This window comes from Salmo trutta, chromosome 12 (assembly GCF_901001165.1).
Source record: "Salmo trutta chromosome 12, fSalTru1.1, whole genome shotgun sequence".
In the NCBI taxonomy this organism is placed as follows: Eukaryota; Metazoa; Chordata; class Actinopteri; order Salmoniformes; family Salmonidae; genus Salmo; species Salmo trutta.
The window spans coordinates 45172252-45192322 of NC_042968.1; the positions used below are offsets into that span (position 1 = coordinate 45172252).

The 20071-nt window shown below is 43.0% G+C and overlaps 1 protein-coding gene across 2 annotated transcripts; it reads left to right on the plus strand.

The window, feature by feature from the left end:
* The first annotated feature begins 661 nt into the window (after nt 1-661).
* LOC115203631 (carnitine O-palmitoyltransferase 1, liver isoform) lies at nt 662-17048 on the plus strand. 2 transcript variants are annotated; one of them, XM_029768504.1, is made up of 19 exons: nt 662-814; nt 1492-1650; nt 1814-1956; nt 2082-2253; nt 2488-2592; nt 2741-2878; nt 3001-3078; nt 6165-6272; nt 6424-6511; nt 7854-8049; nt 8518-8706; nt 9027-9132; nt 9262-9378; nt 9774-9938; nt 11261-11392; nt 11793-11945; nt 12087-12200; nt 15397-15489; nt 15834-17048. In XM_029768504.1, exons 2-19 carry the CDS (start codon nt 1510-1512, stop codon nt 15918-15920), a joined length of 2325 nt encoding a protein of 774 aa, XP_029624364.1. In that variant the 5' UTR covers nt 662-814; nt 1492-1509; the 3' UTR covers nt 15921-17048. The 2 variants fall into 2 exon arrangements, with proteins under 2 accessions (XP_029624364.1, XP_029624366.1); XM_029768506.1 differs by lacking the exons at nt 662-814; nt 6424-6511 and adding an exon at nt 7054-7138 and having other exon boundaries at nt 1510-1650.
* The last annotated feature ends 3023 nt before the right edge of the window (nt 17049-20071 follow it).

Below are 20071 nucleotides of genomic sequence, written 5' to 3' on the forward strand. Positions count from 1 at the left end.
TTGTTTAAACATGGCATGAGGCTGGTAGCATAGCATCTCTCTTCATTGAATACAGGCAGTTGTTTTCAACAACCCTCATCAAATATTCAAAAAATAATTACAATAATGAGATGTATCCACCAATCCAAAGAAAGGATAGGCAGGTGCTAGACAACCTGCTGTGCCGCAAACAGCGACTACGACATCCAAAAACATGGCAGACATTGGATGAATATAACATGTTAATATCTTTGGCTGTGAGTGATACTTAAAAAAAAAATCTGCCTCAGTGACAATTATTTGAATAATTCAATGGATGTTTTGTGCACAAAGCTGACGACTAAAGTGCAGTGCTTGACTTAGGTCCCGGTACAAACTTTAGGGGCAGGACCTCCACAATACTTTGAGCTAATATTCTATAAGACGAACAGGAGCTCAAGCAGTAGAATATGTGAGGTGCTGGTACTCATCTCTGGTGAGCTCCTGCCCAAGTCAAGCAATGCTAAAGTGTCTTTATTATGCATTTTCAAATCTGACTTCACTATGTGGTCGTGTATGGAAATTCGCTTTCTGGGACGGGTGTCAGTTAAAGTGCAGTACCGAAGCCAAACTATAGGAGCAGTCGAAACCGTGATTCTAGACCGGAACCGTGGCCCCTTGGGATAGACAGTCAGCCTTGAATATGCCCTATCTATGCAACCTGGAACGTGCCAGAGCGTCCGACGTAGCCCACTACCCAGCGTGTAGTAGCTAGCTAACTTGGTGTCGTTGAAATCGCTGCTGAAATGTTTTTGAAGTAAAATATATTTGAAAAGGAGCAATTTGAAGATACTACGTGAGTTTGATTGTTGATTTCACCTGATATCAAACGATTTAGCTAGCTAGCTGTCTGACCAACGTTATCTAGCTAGCTAACGTTAACATAGCTAACTAGCCGGCGCTACCCACAATTTGCTGCTAGCTAACGTTAGCTAGCTAACTAGTTCGCTAATGGCTGTATAAGCGGACAGTTAGTTAACGGATGAATGTCACAACTAGCTATATTAACCAAACAAGGCAACTGGCTAGTATCTTTCTGCCTTGGAATACACATAGTTGATCCGGCGTTAACGTTAGCTAGCTAACGTTAGCTGACATCAAAGATATAACTAACCCCTTATGTCTGTGCTGTTATCTTGCTTGGAGACCATGATTCCGTTGATTCAGGTTGGTTGCGTTTCAGGCTGTGTTTTATGCAGTCGTGCTGCGCATCTGTCATTGGCCAAACTGAAATAGCACTGCTTTATCACACCATCACGTTACTAGATTTTTGCTCACTGAATGGAACAAATGTTTCCCACCCACTTGTCACGTCTGTTTGAGAGAAGGTCCTTTCTAAGTATCTCATGAGAGTGGGTGGGTCCTTTCTACCTAAAAAGCTTACGGGAGCAGGTCATTTTTATTCTAGTGTGCTTCAGTTTTTATCATGTGATGATGTTTTGGTGATGTTTTGTCATGCGTTTTCGACTGTAGAGTACCTCTGGCAGAGTCATGGCAGAAGCTCACCAGGCTGTGGCGTTCCAGTTCACCGTCTCTCCAGACGGCATTGATCTGCAGTTGAGCCACGAGGCCCTGAGACAAATCTACCTGTCTGGCCTGCATTCCTGGAAGAAAAAGTTTATCCGCTTCAAGGTGCTCCAACACTTAAATTGTATTCAAACTTTGTCTCAAGGGAAATTTGTCACCAGGCATACCAATACCAAGTAATACCAGACATTCAACAACATCAGATAACGTAAATACAACCAACAGTGACATTGATGTGTCAAACAGCTGAATATAATTTCCACTACAGAATGGGGTGATGACCGGGGTGTACCCTGGCAGTCCCACCGGCCTGATGTTAGTGGTGGGGCTGTACATGGGGAGGGCAAAGTACGTCCAAGCTGACCCTTCCTTGGCACTGTTCACCAAAGTGGGTGCTCACCTACCTGTTAGGTAAAGTCTCAACTCACTATCCAATGATGCTAACTAAACTTTGAAAAATATAGAATCACATAAATAAAATGACAATTGATGGATGTTTATTGCCAGTAAGTGATGCTTTGCCTCTCTCCTTGCAGTCGCTACATGTCCTTTGAGAACCAGCAGGTGGTTGGCGGTGTGCTAGTTGGCACAGGGCTCTGGGTGGCCATTTTTTTCACCATGCGAACTTCACTCAAGTGGCTGCTCTCCTGGCATGGATGGATGTATGCCCGTCACGGCACTGTGCCATGGAGGACACGCATCTGGCTGGTGAGTCGACTGCAAACGACCATGTCACGTGCTGCCTCGTGGGAAACCAATGCCGGGTAGAGGAGGGGGCTACAGAAATATTATACCTAGAAGGTTCATATCATGTCAGAAATATTTTCTCCAGACCAAATAAACAAAAGACTGGTGGGAAAAAAATTATATATATATATATGAACCTTTTTATTTGAAGGTAGACTTCTCCTTTAACAGACCAGCCCATAATTGTGAGTGCAGGTACTGGTGAAAATCTTCTCCGGAAGGCGGAATCCCCAGTTGTACAGCTTCCAGACATCGTTACCACAGCTCCCTCTGCCTTCGGTGAAAGACACCATCAATAGAGTGAGCAACAGAAACAAAACACATCTCCGCTTAACCATCTTTTTTTCTCCAATGGATTAAAACCGTTTACTAGAGGGGTACAATGTGACTATTTATTGAACTCCTGAAGGTGTGAATGTTAGATTGTCATACATGTTTCCTCTGCTAGTACCTTGAATCTGCCAGTCCGCTCATGGACGACGAACAGTACTTGAGGATGGAGGGCCTTGCCAAGGATTTTGAGAAAGGCCTGGGTCCTAAACTTCAGTGGTACCTGAAACTCAAATCCTGGTGGGCTACAAACTATGTAAGTCACATTTGAATTAAATATTGTTTTCATCAGATTTTCTTAGATAGCTTCATTAATTTTCCAAAGCTTTTCGTATGATTCCGAAATGTCCATCTTCCTGCTTGTCTTGCTGTTCTCAGGTCAGTGACTGGTGGGAGGAGTACATCTACCTAAGAGGCCGTGGACCAATCATGGTCAACAGCAACTACTATGCGATGGTAAGAGTCAGAACTAGCATTATATATAATCAAGCTGTTAGGAATGTAATAATATCACAGACTTACTGAACCCAGGGGCGCAACATCACAAGACTTCCAGGAACGCTTGTGAAACAGACCAGACAGACCAGACCAGGCCGGGGTTTGGGGTTTGAGAAGTGAAAAATTATTCAGAAGTTATTTATTTTCTCGAAATGTAAAGGCACAACCTAGATTAGAGCCAATGTCTTAAGTAGTTGAACATGTTATTACTCCAACCTCGTGAAACTGACACATTACATTTTTTGTCAAAAACCATTAAAACATACAATGTACCTGCAGTGAAGCCGCTTAACATTTACATTACATTCAGTCATCTAAAAAACTCCCATCCAGAGCAACCCACAGGTGCAACCAGTCGACAGATCTCCCAAAACGGGGACATGAACCAGCGACCTATCGGCCACCGGCCCAAGCCCCCAACCGCCAGGCCACCAACCCTCCAAGATCCCCCCACAGTTCCTGAGAGCTGCCCCTCAACCATCCAAGACCCCCCATAGTCCCCACCCTCTGATAAAAACAACCTCTCCCACCATTCCACACACCCAAAACCCCCTCAAGCCACCGTCCCCCAATGCCCAAACCAACAAAATTAACAATAGAGAAAACCAAAGGAAAACAACAGACATCAAGGACAACAGTAATCTAAACAGCAAGGCCAGCTGGATAAGTTTCGGTGCATGTGTGGCAATATTTCCGTGTGCATTTGAATGCGTGCGTGTGTATATGCATGTGTACAAGCACCTGCGCGGCATCAGCCTCAGGCAATATCATTTTTTACTTTTGTCTTTGACTGTCATTCTATCCCCCACTCAACAACTCCACTCCCACTTTTCTCCAGTTCCACATCTTAACCCTCAGCTTCCCTCAGCCCCTCCCACCTATCTCTGCTGGCCACCCTCTTCAGATTTCTACGCACCAAATATCTTTCAACTATGTTGTTATTTCTAACACACTTTGAATCTACCTAATCAAATAGAATCCACAGATTACGAGTTGAAGATTATTAATTGACTGACCTGGTCTCTCCAGATCTCCCAAAAATGCTATTTCTAGGGTACATTTTAGATTAATGTTCTGATTTTTCAGCCCTTCCTGAACCTGAGACCAGAAACAGGCTACCTGAGGGCAATACTAAAACAAATGGTCTATTGATTCTGTATCCTCACAACAAAATCTGCAGAGCTTCGATGATTGTATGCCCCAAATATTCAACATTTTGTTGGTTGCAAGAATTCTGTACAATAGTCTTGAATCTTGCATTGTTTTATATACTCTGTGCCATGGAATGTTGTACATCAACAATCTCTTCCCAGCTATTTTGTAATCTGTATGGCAGGTGCTGGCGAGAGCGGTGGTACTGGCGAGAGCGGTGGTACTGGCGAGAGCGGTGGTACTGGCGAGAGCGGTGGTGCTGACTAAGGAGTTCATCAGGGTGCTGGCGAGAGCAGTGATGCTGGCGAGAGCAGTGATACTAGCGCACGGCTGGCGAGAGCAGTGATGCTAGCGAGAGCAGTGATGCTGGCGAGAGCGGTGATGCTGGCTAGAGCGGTGATGCTGGCGAGAGCGGTGATACTAGCGAGAGCGGTGGTACTAGCGAGAGCAGTGGTACTAGCGCACTGCCGGCGAGAGAAGTGATGCTGACAAAGGAATTCATCAGGTTGCTGGCGAGAGCAGTGATGCTAGCGAGAGCGGTGATGCTAGCGAGAGCGGTGATGCTGGCAAGTGGTGATGCTGGCGAGAGCGGTGATGCTGGCAAGAGCGGTGATACTAGCGAGAGCGGTGATACTAGCGAGAGCGGTGGTACTAGCGAGAGCAGTGGTACTAGCGCACTGCCGGCGAGAGAAGTGATGCTGACAAAGGAATTCATCAGGTTGCTGGCGAGAGCAGTGATGCTAGCGAGAGCGGTGATGCTAGCGAGAGCGGTGATGCTGGCAAGTGGTGATGCTGGCGAGAGCGGTGATGCTGGCAAGAGCGGTGATACTAGCGAGAGCGGTGGTACTAGCGAGAGCAGTGATACTAGCGCACGGCTGGCGAGAGCAGTGATGCTAGCAAGAGCGGTGATGCTGCCGAGAGCGGTGATGCTGCCGAGAGCGGTGGTACTAGCGAGAGCGGTGGTGCTAGCGCACTGCTGGCGAGAGCAGTGATGCTGGCGAGAGCAGGGATGCTGGCGAGAGCAGTGATGCTGGCGAGAGCGGTGGTACTAGCGAGAGCGGTGATGCTGGCGAGCAATTTTCCCATAAATAGACAGGTATTTACCTCTCCATGTTTGCAGGATCTTGTCTATTTTTATTAGTTTTCTTTTGAAATTCATTGTGGAGAGCTCATTTATATATTTTGTGATATGAATACCAAGTATGTTTACTTCCCATTTTATAGGTAAACTGCAATGTAAAAGATCCAATATGTAATATGGTAGGTACACTTATCATAATTAGGATTTAGTCCAGAGAGGCCAGAAGAGTTATCTGGATCTTCAATGAGACATTGCAGGGATCTAGCTTGCGGACTTAATATAAAAACAATTCTATATCGAAGGCCGATACGTATAGCTTATTAAAGAGCAGTGATGCAAGCGAGAGCAGTGTGCAGGTTTCTTCTTTTTTCCTCATCTTATTCAACTGTCACCATGCACCTGCAACAAAGACAGCTCAGATGTGCGAGTGGCGTTTTTAAATGTTATATGGAAGGAGTGCTTTTGATTTGACAGCCTGCACATGCTCAGTGCGGCGCGAGATGACCGGTAGACCCGATGACGTGTTTCTATGCATGAGCTTAACTAGCCAACGGCTCCATGACATTACCTACAAGTATCGGGGATTTCTATTGGAGAAGCACTTTTATCCTATTTTCATACTGTACTGTCTTTGATAAGTATGTGTTATTAATAATATTATATGTTTATGGATGTTTACCAATTTGGCAATTCATCAGACTCTATTTGATCAGATTCTCTTGGCAATATTTCTCTTTATCAATTGTAGATTTATTTATCATTCATTCAGTGATTGTCAGCTTTTTCTCCATTCTCACTCCCTCTCTCTTAGGACTTCCTGTATGTGTTTCCCACCAGTCTGCAGGCCGCTCGGGCAGGCAATGCTATCCATGCCATTATGCTGTACAGGAGAATGCTGGACCGAGCGCAGATCAAACCGGTAAATAGCCTTCACTTTTGGTCACTGCTTCTTATCTATTTGCTTTATGACCATAATGTGTGTTCCTCTTCCCTCTGTATTTCATACCAAATGACATAAATATGGTTGTTTCTGTTTCACACTTGCGGACGGGATGTTTTCTCTGGTGCAGCTCTTTGCACTGGATAAAAGAGTTCCTCTTTGCTCCGCCCAATGGGAGCGCTTGTTCAATACGTCCCGCCTCCCAGGCCTGGAACGGGGTAAGAGGAGGGAGCGTTATTGTCACAGACCAACTTTGGATCCAGCTCACCCCTTATTCCTCCCCCCCCATTCCCCCCCCCATGGAATTCCCGTTTCACCAGCATGTTCCATAAAAACACACTCATGTATCACCCATTTGGCCTGCATTCATAACTGTTTGGTAGTCTGACACTGTAAGTGATTGTAAGTCCTTATTGGAATGACTGTTTTTGCACCTAGTGTTATTGTACAGAAATATAGTTTATTTTGACCCAGACAAGCATATTTCTCAAGTCTGTAACATGCTGGTGAAATAGGATTAGCTATCAAACCCTTCCCCATCCCCTCCAATCATTCCCTTCAATTTGTTGTATTTTTTAAAATCCCCCACCCATGTGTCTGTCTTCTCTTCCGTGGGAGAACTTTTCCCGTGAGCTGTTCTGGTTCCTCCCCCCCCCCCCCCCCCCCCCCCTGTAGCTCCCCTCCCGTCAGTTTCTAGGAGAGCAGGCTTTCGTGCTTTGGTCATTTTTCATTTTTTTCTATTTTCCTTTTTGCCTTTCAGCTCATGCTTCAAAATACCATTCCAATGTGCTCAGCGCAATATGAGCGTATGTTCAACACCAGTCGTATCCCAGGCGTAGATACAGGTAGATGGCCACTTCTTCCTCCCCAGCCTCTCAATCACACAGACTAAAGCAGTTCTAACAACCATAGAACGGGTGGAACCAATTGCAGATTGAACAGATTATTTGATCATTCTATTATTTAGCAACGTGTACATTCAATGTACGCAGACTATGCACAAATATATCCAATCAATGTGCACTTTACAGGTCAACTGGCATCGCAGGATGGAGCTGTTTTCTCAGTGCCAAGTTGACTTAACAGATCGGCTATTTAGGCCCTGGAATAAAACAGGCTATTTTTTTTGTGACCGAGGCTACAAAGTGTCCTGAATTAGACCCCCATAGACTCCCATGATTCATTGCAATCCTCTTCATTGTGTGTTTTTAACTTTTGTTTCATGCCAAAGAATCCCACTGTAGTTGCTTGGAAATGACATCAACCATAGTTTGTGCTTTAGAGCACACTCTCCCAAGTCTTTCGCTTGAAACAACAGTTCAAAGCACATTTAGTCTCTCCAAGGTATCTGCTTGATACGCTGTCTTAGTTGCTAGAAAAACCCTTTTTAGACATGTTGTAGTACTGCAGTTTCCACCTTTTTTTTTGTGCTAATTCTTCAGTAGGTCCAAATTGTGTGAATAGTTTATCAGAGTTCCTTTTTATCCATATTCATATTCTGGTTTAGATTTAGTTGGAAGTTACACAAAGTTGTCCCTCCCTACCCTTGTGCTTGTCCAGACACCATCCAGCATATGCAGGACAGCAGGCACATCGTGGTGTACCACCGGGGGCGCTACTTCAAGGTGCCCATGTTCTACGACGGTCAGGTGCTGTCGCCCAGGGCCGTAGAGCAGCAGATGGAGCGTATCCTGGCTGACCCCTCTGAACCCCAGCCGGGGGAGGAGCGCCTGGCTGCCCTCACTGCTGGGGACAGGTACGCTAACGCTACACATGTAATGTATGCCATTTAGCAGATGCTTTTATCTAACGTGACGTGTCCATCTTCCTATGGGTAGCCCAGCTGGAATGGAACTGCCCGTTACAAGCGCCATGCTCAACCGAGAGGCACCTTAACAAACACCCACCATCTCAGATTGTTGTGAAATCGTTTGAGAAATTAACTTAAATGATTGTACCCGAATTGGCAATTTTGAAAATTTTTGGATTCATATAATATTCAATAAATATAGTACATTTGGATCCAACAATGAGTAAGACATGAGGATTTCACAGAAATGTTAAAAAATCCCCCCAGGCCCCCCCATACCCCACGTCAATCCCAACCCACAAACAGACCGAATTGGATCAACCCAAATATTGAAGGTGGTGTAAAAATGCACTGTCTGTAATAAATCATTTTATCAAAAAGTTTCCCCAATGGTATGTTCACCCCACCTGGCAGGGTGCCCTGGGCGGAAGCCCGCGAGGCCTACCTGAGACAGGGCAGGAACCAGCAGGCCCTGGACACTGTGGAGAAGGCTGCCTTCTTTGTGACCCTGGACGACACAGAGCAGCGTTACAAGGCTGAGGATCCTGTCCGATCCCTGGACAGCTATGCCAAGTCCCTGCTGCACGGCAAATGTTACGACAGGTGAGACCAAGGGCTCCAATCCTTCATATTATGCACAGGGAGTGTGGGAAATGTGCTCTACAAATGAAATGTTATTATTATCTACCTGAGCCCTCATTTATTCTACAGATTACCCTTTACAAAAATGTTCAAAAATAAGCTGTTATAACTACATGTTACTGAATGTTTATAAATTTAGACATTTTCATAAATGTTATGAATGCTTATAAATTAAATCACTTTTAAATACTTGTATAATAAAAAAAATCAATAATTAAATATTAGAGTTTGTATCTTACTCCATGCTCAAGCACTGGTTTGTGTTTGTCTTTTTCCTGTAGGTGGTTTGATAAGTCCTTCAACCTCATCGTGTTCAGGAACGGGACCATGGGTCTGAACGCGGAGCACAGCTGGGCAGATGCCCCCATCATAGGGCACCTCTGGGAGGTAGCTAGCAGAGTAGAGCCCTTCTGCTTCTTTAGTTGTGTTAACCTATACAGACACACTGTAAACATTATCAGGAATAGATAGCTGGCAGAACAAATGTCTCTAAATGATGTTATTGTCTAATTGTAGCATGTGCTGTCGATGGACCCTGTGAAGCTGGGTTACACAGAGGAAGGCCACTGCAAAGGAAACCCTCACCCCTCCCTCCCAGGCCCTCAGAGGCTGCAGTGGAACATCCCAGCTGAGGTAGCCTACCACAGGGGGTTTGGGTTAAACTACAATGTTGTAGGGATATTCCCCTTTTCAAAAGTTATTTATTGTTTTCAGAATTATCATCAATTAATGCACATCAGTAATGCACACACAGGCCTTTCCATTCTGTTTCATTGTTATAATGATCAAATCTGATCCCCAGTGATCCTGTCTGTTTGGTACAAGTGTGATAATAGATTAGACAGTAGAAATACCTTCAGATTTCACATCTTTAAGCCACCTGAGCTCTAATCTTTCCCCCCCCCCAACTGTCTCATCTCAAATCTTCAAATGAAATGAAGAACTGAGGCTCTTTGATCAAATACATCAGAGACCCCAAGTGAAATGGGCTGATTCAGTGTCTTTGTTCCCCGTGTGCGGTGCTTCAGTGTCAGACGGCCATCGCCAGCTCTCTGATGGTGGCCAAGGCCCTGGCAGACGACGTCGACTCCCACATCATCCCCTTCAACTGCTTTGGGAAGGGCCTGATCAAAAAGTGTCGTACCAGCCCCGATGCCTTCATCCAGATCGCCCTGCAGCTGGCTCACTTCAGGGTAGGTCCTTATCTCTGCCCCTGTTGACTGGCAACAGTAAAGAGAATCAGCTGATTGGATTAGTCCATTGGCTGATTAGCCAACTAGGCAATTGGAAGGAAGGAGGGTAGGATGGATATATGAAAACCCAGGTTGAGAATGTAGCTTCCTTAGGACATGTGAATGAATCCCAGTGTTAAGGGATGGTGCTGTCAACAATCTGTAGTTTGATGAGATAAAAATCCTCCTTAATAAGGACGATAGCTATAACAAACATACTTTTATTATTTATTAACCAAACAAGACTAAAATGTGCCAGCAAGAAAAATCTGTAATGCTTTAGCTGACAGTTATAATGCCTTGTTACTTAAGCATTTATGGGCCTTTATTATGTCTTATACTACTGTATGTGTTATAATATGTTATAACCACAAATTACAGAATGGTTAACTGAGTCTTTACTCTAGTTATAATATGTTATAACCACATTACTGGACTTTTAACTGAGTCTTTATTCCACATATTACAGGACGGTTAACTGAGTCTTTACTCTAGTTATAATATGTTATAACCACACATTACAGGACTGTTAACTGAGTCTTTACTCTAGTTATAATATGTTATAACCACACATTACAGGACTGTTAACTGAGTCTTTACTCTAATTATAATATGTTATAACCACATTACTGGACTTTTAACTGAGTCTTTACTCTAGTTATAATATGTTATAACCACATTACTGGACTGTTAACTGAGTCTTTATTCCACATATTACAGGACGGTTAACTGAGTCTTTACTCTAGTTATAATATGTTATAACCACACATTACAGGACTGTTAACTGAGTCTTTACTCTAGTTATAATATGTTATAACCACACATTACAGGACTGTTAACTGAGTCTTTACTCTAGTTATAATATGTTATAACCACATTACAGGACTGTTAACTGAGTCTTTACTCTAGTTTTAATAGTTATAATATGTTATAACCACACATTACAGGACTGTTAACTGAGTCTTTACTCTAGTTATAATATGTTATAACCACATTACAGGACTGTTAACTGAGTCTTTACTCTAGTTATAATATGTTACAACCACATTACAGGACTGTTAACTGAGTCTTTACTCTAGTTAAGTTATAATATGTTATAACCACACATTACAGGACTGTTAACTGAGTCTTTACTCTAGTTATAATATGTTATAACCACACATTACAGAACTGTTAACTGAGTCTTTACTCTTAAAAACATGTGAACCTGACTTTCCTTATTCACCCCTGAGTGGATAAATAAATGTTTTATGAAATTTGATTAAATTGAATTTGTCTTCCAGGACAAGGGGAGGTTCTGTCTAACGTACGAGGCGTCCATGACACGCATGTTCCGAGAGGGTCGTACAGAGACGGTGCGTTCCTGCACCGTGGAGACCTGTGCCTTCGTCCGCTCCATGGTGGAAGACAACCCGGTAAGGATCCTGTGATAGTGGATCTGTGAGCATTACAGGAACTGAAAAGTTGTGGGTCAGTCCTCATGAAATATATATATATATATATATATATATATATATATATTTAAAAAAAAGAATAATAATAAATTATTCCCCCCAAAAATGCTTCAACCAACTATTTCCATATCTTTGCTCATGGGAGAAATGGTTAGATTGTGATATCTGGATGTGATTGGCCAAAAGAGACAGATTCCACCTTTTACTTCGTACCCCCTTACTGCACTGTTTCAGAGGGGTTGGGTTGAATACGGAAGACACATTTCGGTTGAATGCATTAATTTGTGCAACTGACTAGATATGCCCCTTTCCTTTCATATTGTCTCCTTGTTTCTTCCTACCATTCCTTGTCTTCTTTTAGAGAGAGCTGCGACTGAAACTGTTGAAGGAAGCTGCGACGAAACACCAGCAGCTCTACCGGCTGGCCATGACTGGAGGAGGCATCGACCGCCACCTCTTCTGTCTCTACGTGGTCTCCAAGTACCTGGGGGAGGACTCGGCCTTCCTCAAAGAGGTCACATGCAGTATTTTGACTTGTGGATGTTACTATTCATCTTTAAAGTGGAATGTAGATCTTTGTGTGTTTTTCGTTTTTATACAGTTTGTTTTCCTTTGAGAGGTTTGTATGTTAAAGCGTGTGTGTCCTCTCCCATAGGTGCTGTCGGAGCCCTGGAGGCTGTCCACCAGTCAGACTCCCCTCCAGCAGGTGGAGTTGTTTGACCTGGCCAGACACCCGGAGTACGTGTCCAGCGGGGGAGGCTTTGGTCCGGTGAGTTCCCTGCCTGACCTCAATTGGGCTCTACTCAAAATGAATTAGGCTTTAAAGTAGCATTAAAGATTGTCAGATGTTTTCAGACCAGATTCGGGAGTGTAATGCCGCCTTAAAACATAATCGCACAATCTTATTGTCTGTGTTCTTCATCCCGGTGCTCAAAAATCTTTATGTAAAACAACAACATACACTGAATATAAATGCAACATGTAAAGTGTTGGTCCCATGTTTCATGAGCTGAAATAAAAGATCCCGGAAATGTTCCATACGCACAAAAAGCTTATTTCTATAAAATGTTGTGCACAGATTTGTTTACATCCCTGTTAGTGAGCATTTATTCTTTGTCAAGATAATCCATCCACCTGGCAGGTGTGGCATATCAAGAAGCTGATTTTTAACAGCATGATCATTACACAGGTGCACCTTGTGCTGGGGACAAAAAAAAGGCCACTCAAATGTGCAGTTTTGTTACACGACACAATGCCACAAATGTCTAAAGTTTTGAGGAAGTGTGGAATTGGCATGCTGACTGCAGGAATGTCCACCAGAGCTGTTGCCAGAGAATTTAATGTTAATTTCTCTACCATAAGCCACCTCAATGTCATTTTTAGAGAATTTGGCAGTACGTCCAACCGGTCTCACAACGTGTATGGTGTTGTGTGGGCGAGTGGTTTGCTGATGTCAACATTGTCAACAGAGTGCCCCGTGGTGTTATGGTATGAGCAAGCACAAGCTATGGACAATTAACACAATTGCATTTTATCGATGGCAATTTGAATGCACAAAGATACCGTAACGAGATCCTGATGCCCATTGTCATGCCATTCATTCACCGCCATCACCTCATGTTTCAGCATGATAATGCACAGCCCCATGTTGCAAGGATCTGTACACAATTCCTGGAAGCTGAAAATGTCCCAGTTTTCCATGGCCTGCATACTCACCAGACATGTCACCCATTGAGCATGTTTGGGATTCTTTGGATTGACGTGTGTTCCAGTTCCCAGCCAATATCCAGCAACTTCGCACAGCCATTGAAGAGAAGTGGGACAACATTCCACAGGCCACAATCAACAGCCTGACCAACTCTATGTGAAGATGTGTCACGCTGCATGAGGCAAATGGTGGTCACACCAGATACTGACTGGTTTTCTGATCCACACTCCTACTTTAAATATATATATATATTCAACTTATTTATTTAAATAAGAACAAATTCTTATTTACAATGAAGGCCTACCAAAAAGCAAAAGACCTCCTGCGGGGACGGGGGCTGGGATTAAAAATGAAAATAAATTAAATAAAAATATAGGACAAAACGCACATCTCGACAAGAGACAACACTACATAAAGAGAGACCTAAGACAACAACATAGCACGGTAGCAACACATGACAACACAGCACGGCAGCAACCCAACATAGCAACACAACATGGCAGCAGTACAAAACAGAGTACCAACATTGTTGGGCACAGACAACAGCACAAAGGGCAAGAAGGTAGAGACAACAATACATCACGCAAAGCAGCCACAACTGTCAGTAAGCGTGTCCATGATTGAGTCTTTGAATGAAGAGATTGAGATAAAACTGTCCAGTTTGAGTGTTTTGTTGCAGCTTGTTCCCGTCGCTAGCTGCGGCGAACTGAAAAGAGGAGCGACCCAGGGATTTGTGTGCTTTGAGGACTTTTAACAGAATGTGACTGTCAGAACGGGTGTTGTATGTGGAGGATGAGGGCTGCAGTAGATATCTCAGATAGGGGGGAGTGAGGCCTAGGAGGTTTTTATAAATAAGCATCAGACAGTGGGTCTTGTGTCGAGTATACAGAGATGACCAGTTTACAGAGGAGTATAGAGTGCAGTGACGTGTCCTATAACGAGAATTAGTGGCAAATCTGATGGCCGAAAGGTAAAGAACATCTAGCCGCTCGAGAGCACCCTTACCTGCTGATCTATAGATTATGTCTCTATAATCTAGCATGGGTAGGATGGTCATCTGAATCAGGGTTAGTTTGGCAGCTGGGGTGAAAGAGGAGCGATTACGATAGAGGAAACCAAGTCTAGATGTAACTTTAGCCTGCAGCTTTGATATGTGCTGAGAGAAGGACAGTGTACCGTTTAGCCATAATCCCAAGTACCGTAATTTCCGGACTATTAAGCGCACCTGAATATAAGCCGCACCCACTGAATTTAAAAATATATATTATTTTGAACATAAATAAGCCGCAGGTGCCTACCGGTACATTGAAACAAATTAACTTTACACAGGCTTTAACGAAATACGGCTTGTAACAAAAATAAATAGGCTTTAACGAAACACGGCTTGTAACAAAAAAGAAAAAACTGGCAGTAAGCTTTAGTTGTCTTTTTGCACTGAGTCAATTCCTCACGCTGCTGTTTCCAACGTCTTATCATCGACTCATTAAGACCAAGCTCCCGTGCAGCAGCTCTATTTCCTTTTCCAACAGCCAGATCAATCGCCTTCAACTTGAAAGCTGCACCATATGCATTTCTCCGTGTCTTTGCCATGATGAGGGTGACAAAATGACTACTGTAATCAGAATGATGGGAAGTTTGAGAGCGCTCGATTTAATCTAAACAGTAAACAAAAAAGTTGTTTGACCTTAACCCGTTCGGCAATTTCATTGGTCTAATGAAAGCTTCATGCCGCCAAAAAACTGAGCACGTCACAGAATGTGTTTAAAAAAATAATAATAATAATTGAAAGCAGGAAAAATCCATATATTAGCCACGTCATTGTTTTAAGCCGCGAGGTTCAAAGCGTGGGAAAAAAGTTGCGGCTTATAGTCCGGAATTTACGGTACTTGTATGAGGTGACTACCTCAAGCTCTAAACCCTCAGAGGTAGTAATCACACCTGTAGGGGCATTCTTCTTACCAAAACAAACCACAACCACATTTTTTAAGGCATCTTTGATGCATATCTGTATTCCCAGTCATGAGAAATCCATACATTAGGGGCCTATTGAATTTATTCCAATTGTAACTCAGTAAAATCTGAGAAATAGTGGGGAAAAACCTGTAATTTTTTTTTTTTTTTTAAATAACATTTTAAAAGGCCCAAGTTTTCTCTAATTTTAGCAATTGAAAATCCAGTAGGATATAGTATGATTATCTCTGCTGCCGTGTAATCCTCTTTTCCACACGCTGATTGTGTTTCTCTCTTTGTGTGTCAGGTGGCAGATGATGGATATGGTGTGTCCTACATCATCTTGGGAGAAAACCTCATTAACTTCCACATCTCCAGCAAGCACTCGAGTCCTGAGACGGTGAGTTGGCTGATCCACATGGCCTATCTTTGAATGTTGCTTTCAATCAGCTGTCCTCACTTGAAACAAAGACATCGCTATCGCCTGGGTAACATACAGACCTGAATTTCACGGCTGACCAGCCACTATTGATACCAACTGCATATCCATATAGGTTATTTTGTATCAGTTTGCCTTAGAACGTGTCCATTCTAAAGTTCTTTTGTATCAGTTTGCCTTAGAACGTGTCCATTCTAAAGTTTTATTATATCAGCTTGTTTTAGAACGTGTCCATTCTAAAGTTTTATTATATCAGCTTGTTTTAGAACGTGTCCATTCTAAATTGTTTCCTCTCTGTCCAATAGGACTCTCATCGTTTTGGAAACCACATCAAACAGGCCATGCTCGACATCCTGGCCTTATTTCAGCTCGATGCAAATGCCTTGGCGTGATTTTCCCCCCCCCTACCAGAAAACCTCAACTTGAACTCTTCCATAGGCTTACTCAGATGAAATTCTGTGTTATGATTTTAGAATGCGTTTAAAAATCATATAATATTAACAAAATAAGAGTGTGTAGGAATGACTAGGGGTGTTTTTGCCATTTTAAGTTGTGTATTGCATGCTAGCTCACAGACCCATGCTGCCATGTGTTGTCCTATGTTAAGGTTACACTCAGCTCATTTCAAAGTGCTGGTGCCATAATGCACTGTGGTAGTTGAAGTGAGATTTGGAGAGTGAAGTGACCAAATGGCCGTGAACATTTCAGTCAGCGCTTACAGTACACCCGCTGTCTTGCGTGAAATTCTTTTGAGCTGCTAGCTATGTATTTTGAACTGCGCAAAAGCATTTTGGTTTCTGGGTTTTAATATCAGTTGTTGTTTTAACCATTGCTCTGTGTACCACCAAGTAAAGGACTGTTGGCATGGGTACGGTATCCATTTTAGGACAACTTCCATGAGCCTAGAGTCTGACACATTTCAATAGTATGATTAGTGACAGTTGAAGGATCATACTTAAGGCCCGGTTGCTCAGACACGGACATAAGTCCTGGACTAAAAAGCACTTTATATGGATATTCTCCTTTCAACATGTTTTTCTGCCCAGGACTGTGCTAAATCTGTGTCCAGGAAACCGGCCCTCTATGTTCTACAGTATAACTACCGTTGGTAAAGTCTTAAAGGGATAGTGCTACATTTTGGCAATTAAGCCCTTTTTCTACTTACCCAGAGGCACATGAACTCATGGATACCATTTGTATGTCTCTGCTAGCTGTACCTATAGACTTCCAGTCATTGCGCTAACGCTAGTTAGCAATGGCTCACCGAACTACCTTCAACTTCCTTCAAACTGCACCATGAGGCATTACACGTCACAGTTTGTTTGTTAGATGTAAAGTATAATTACAAATATTTAAACTTGATTCATTTGAATTTCAAAAGTATTTGAAATATCATATAGAAATGTCTGCTGTAGAAGGTATTCCTTTGTTGCTGAGGCGATAGCGTTACATGTTTCGTTATAAATATGTAAAACAGCATATATATATACCAAAATAAAAGTATGTTATCAGTGGATTAATAGTTGTAAACTTGTTTGACATTTTTTGCTGCACTGTTAGGAACTAGTATCACAAGCAATTCACTGCACCCGCTATAAAATCTGATAAACTGTACACTACCAATACACTTTGATTTGATGTCAGCCCAACTGCCATAGCCGTTGTAACCCAGGAGATGGATCTCTTTCATTAGAATACCAGTACATTCACTTTGGCCTTTCTCCTGTGTCCTCTTCACCCTGACGCTGTAATCTACTAGAAGCCTGGTAGGTATGCCTTGACGGGTCATAGTCCACAGCTGAAAAGCACTGCACTACCACACTGCTAAGGTCCTGACACATTTTCTGTTGTGGCTTTCCACGTTGAAGACTGATGATTCGTATCCACAGGCTGAACTTAGAAGTCTCCCCGCAGCGCAACTCATATCTACTGTTACTGCTCTACTCAGAGCTTTTGAAGTCATTACAAACACTGTCTAACTGCCTTTAGAAATGTATATGAATATACACATTCATTATTAACAACGATGTTAAATATGCATTCATGTATCCAGGCTTAAACCAGTCCAAGGTGACACGATGACAAATATCTCATTTAGTTTGCTGTTTACCACATCGTTGTAGATGAAGTGAGCATTTTTATTTAAGATATTTACAAATAAAACAAATATAATTTAATGCAAACATAGCATAGTCTGTCTCCACCTGCTGTCTCATTTCTCTCCCCTTCTTCCTCAGTCGCTGAACTGTCTGACCTGATAGCTAATCAACATAATACTAATAACACACACAAGGCTATGCAGATGAGTCATCAAAATGTCAAAAAGGACTTGGCCATATGCCATTGTCTGGATAGAGCGACAGGGATTACATTACCCACAGGAAATAAAACGTATGAACTCTGTTGTGTAATTACACAGGGACAGGGATTACATTCTGCACGTCCTCCAAGGCCAGCTGTCTGGACCTCATGGTTTCATCCAGCATTAATGGTCAACATGCTGTCATAGTGAGTTTGTGAATTTGGTTTAAAAGTATCTTGGGACACAAACCATTCATACAATTATACATAAAAGTCACCATCATTAGGAAGCATGTTGAAAGACTCCATCCTATTCATGGGTTGGTGTCCTGTATACTGCCACGGGTTGGTGTCCTGTATACTGCCACGGGTTGGTGTGACGTATACTGCCACGGGTTGGTGTGACGTATACTGCCACGGGTTGGTGTGACGTATACTGCCACGGGTTGGTGTGACGTATACTGCCACGGGTTGGTGTGACGTATACTACCATGGAAAGATAAGCCTTCTTTGGTTTATTCCTGATCAGGAGTCTTTTTGAAAGAAATGTAGTCTCCACCTGGGGGTAAATGTTTTCTCCACCTGGGGGTAAATGTAGCCTCCACCTGAGCGTAAAGTATCCTCCACCTGGGGGTAAATGTAGTCTCCACCTGGGGGTAAATATATCCTCCACCTGGGGGTAAATGTAGTCTCCACCTGGGGGTAAATGTATCCTCCACCTGGGGGTAAATATATCCTCCACCTGGGGGTAAATGTAGTCTCCACCTGGGGGTAAATGTATCCTCCACCTGGGGGTAAATGTAGTCTCCACCTGAGGGTAAATGTAGTCTCCACCTGGGGGTAAATGTAGTCTCCACCTGGGGGTAAATGTAGTCTCCACCTGGGGGTAAATGTAGTCTCCACCTGGGGGTAAATGTATCCTCCACCTGGGGGTAAATGTAGTCTCCACCTGGGGGTAAATGTAGTCTCCACCTGGGGGTAAATGTAGTCTCCACCTGGGGGTAAATGTTTTCTCCACCTGGGGGTAAATGTACTCTCCACCTGGGGGTAAATGTAGTCTCCACCTGGGGGTAAATGTAGTCTCCACCTGGGGGTAAATGTATCCTCCACCTGGGGGTAAATGTAGTCTCCACCTGGGGGTAAATGTAGTCTCCACCTGGGGGTAAATGTAGTCTCCACCTGGGGGTAAATGTAGTCTCCACCTAGGGGTAAATGTTTTCTCCACCTGGGGTTAAATGTAGTCTCCACCTGGGGGTAAATATTTTCTCCACCTGGGGGTAAATGTTTTCTCCACCTGGGGGTAAGTTGCCAGAGGATGTTCTCGTTTAGGCTTATTAGTAAGTCCACTAAATGTTTATACCTCCCAGTCAGAGATGTTGATGACGAATAGACATAGGAATAGTCCCAGTACATAAAGGTCTCTGTGACATTTACTATGCATTTGGCATTTACATCTGAGGAGATCACACAAATGATCTACCGGACATGCAGTAATAAGCTCTGGATGTAACATTTGGTGTGCGAGGCAGTTCACTTGTTAAATGTCAAATGGCAGTACTTGTCAGTGCAGTTGCGCTGGTATCATTATGAGCTTTTTAAATATAATGGGTCCAATGATTCCTATTACAATAGGCCTTACGAACATTTCCATAACATCTGTGGGTGTGGGGAAATTACAGTGTCTAGTGAAAGTAGAAACATTTTGTTGTAGAGTTTCATTATTCTCCAGCTGCACAGTTAGGAGAGATGACCTGATCTCCACAGTGTCTGGGTGATATGATCGTCAGTTAGGAGAGATGACCTGATCTCCACAGTGTCTGGGTGATATGATCGTCAGTTAGGAGAGATGACCTGATCTCCACAGTGTCTGGGTGATATGATCGTCAGTTAGGAGAGATGACCTGATCTCCACAGTGTCTGGGTGATATGATTGTCAGTTAGGAGAGATGATGCAAACCCTGGAATACATTTCAATAACAAAATATGAAAACTATGCAAAGATGTGAATACTTTCACTAGGCAGTGTACAGTAATACATTCTAGGATGTGAATACTTTCACTAGGCAGTGTACAGTAATACATTCTAGAACGTGAGATCATGATAGGAAATCAGATTCCATCAAGATGATCTAGTGGTCCAGATCTGTCTCTGCTATCTGAACACCTCTCCTGAATACATACTCACTATCAACATCTTAAATCTAGATCAATCCCTGATCATCTATCAGTGTTAACCCTTTTT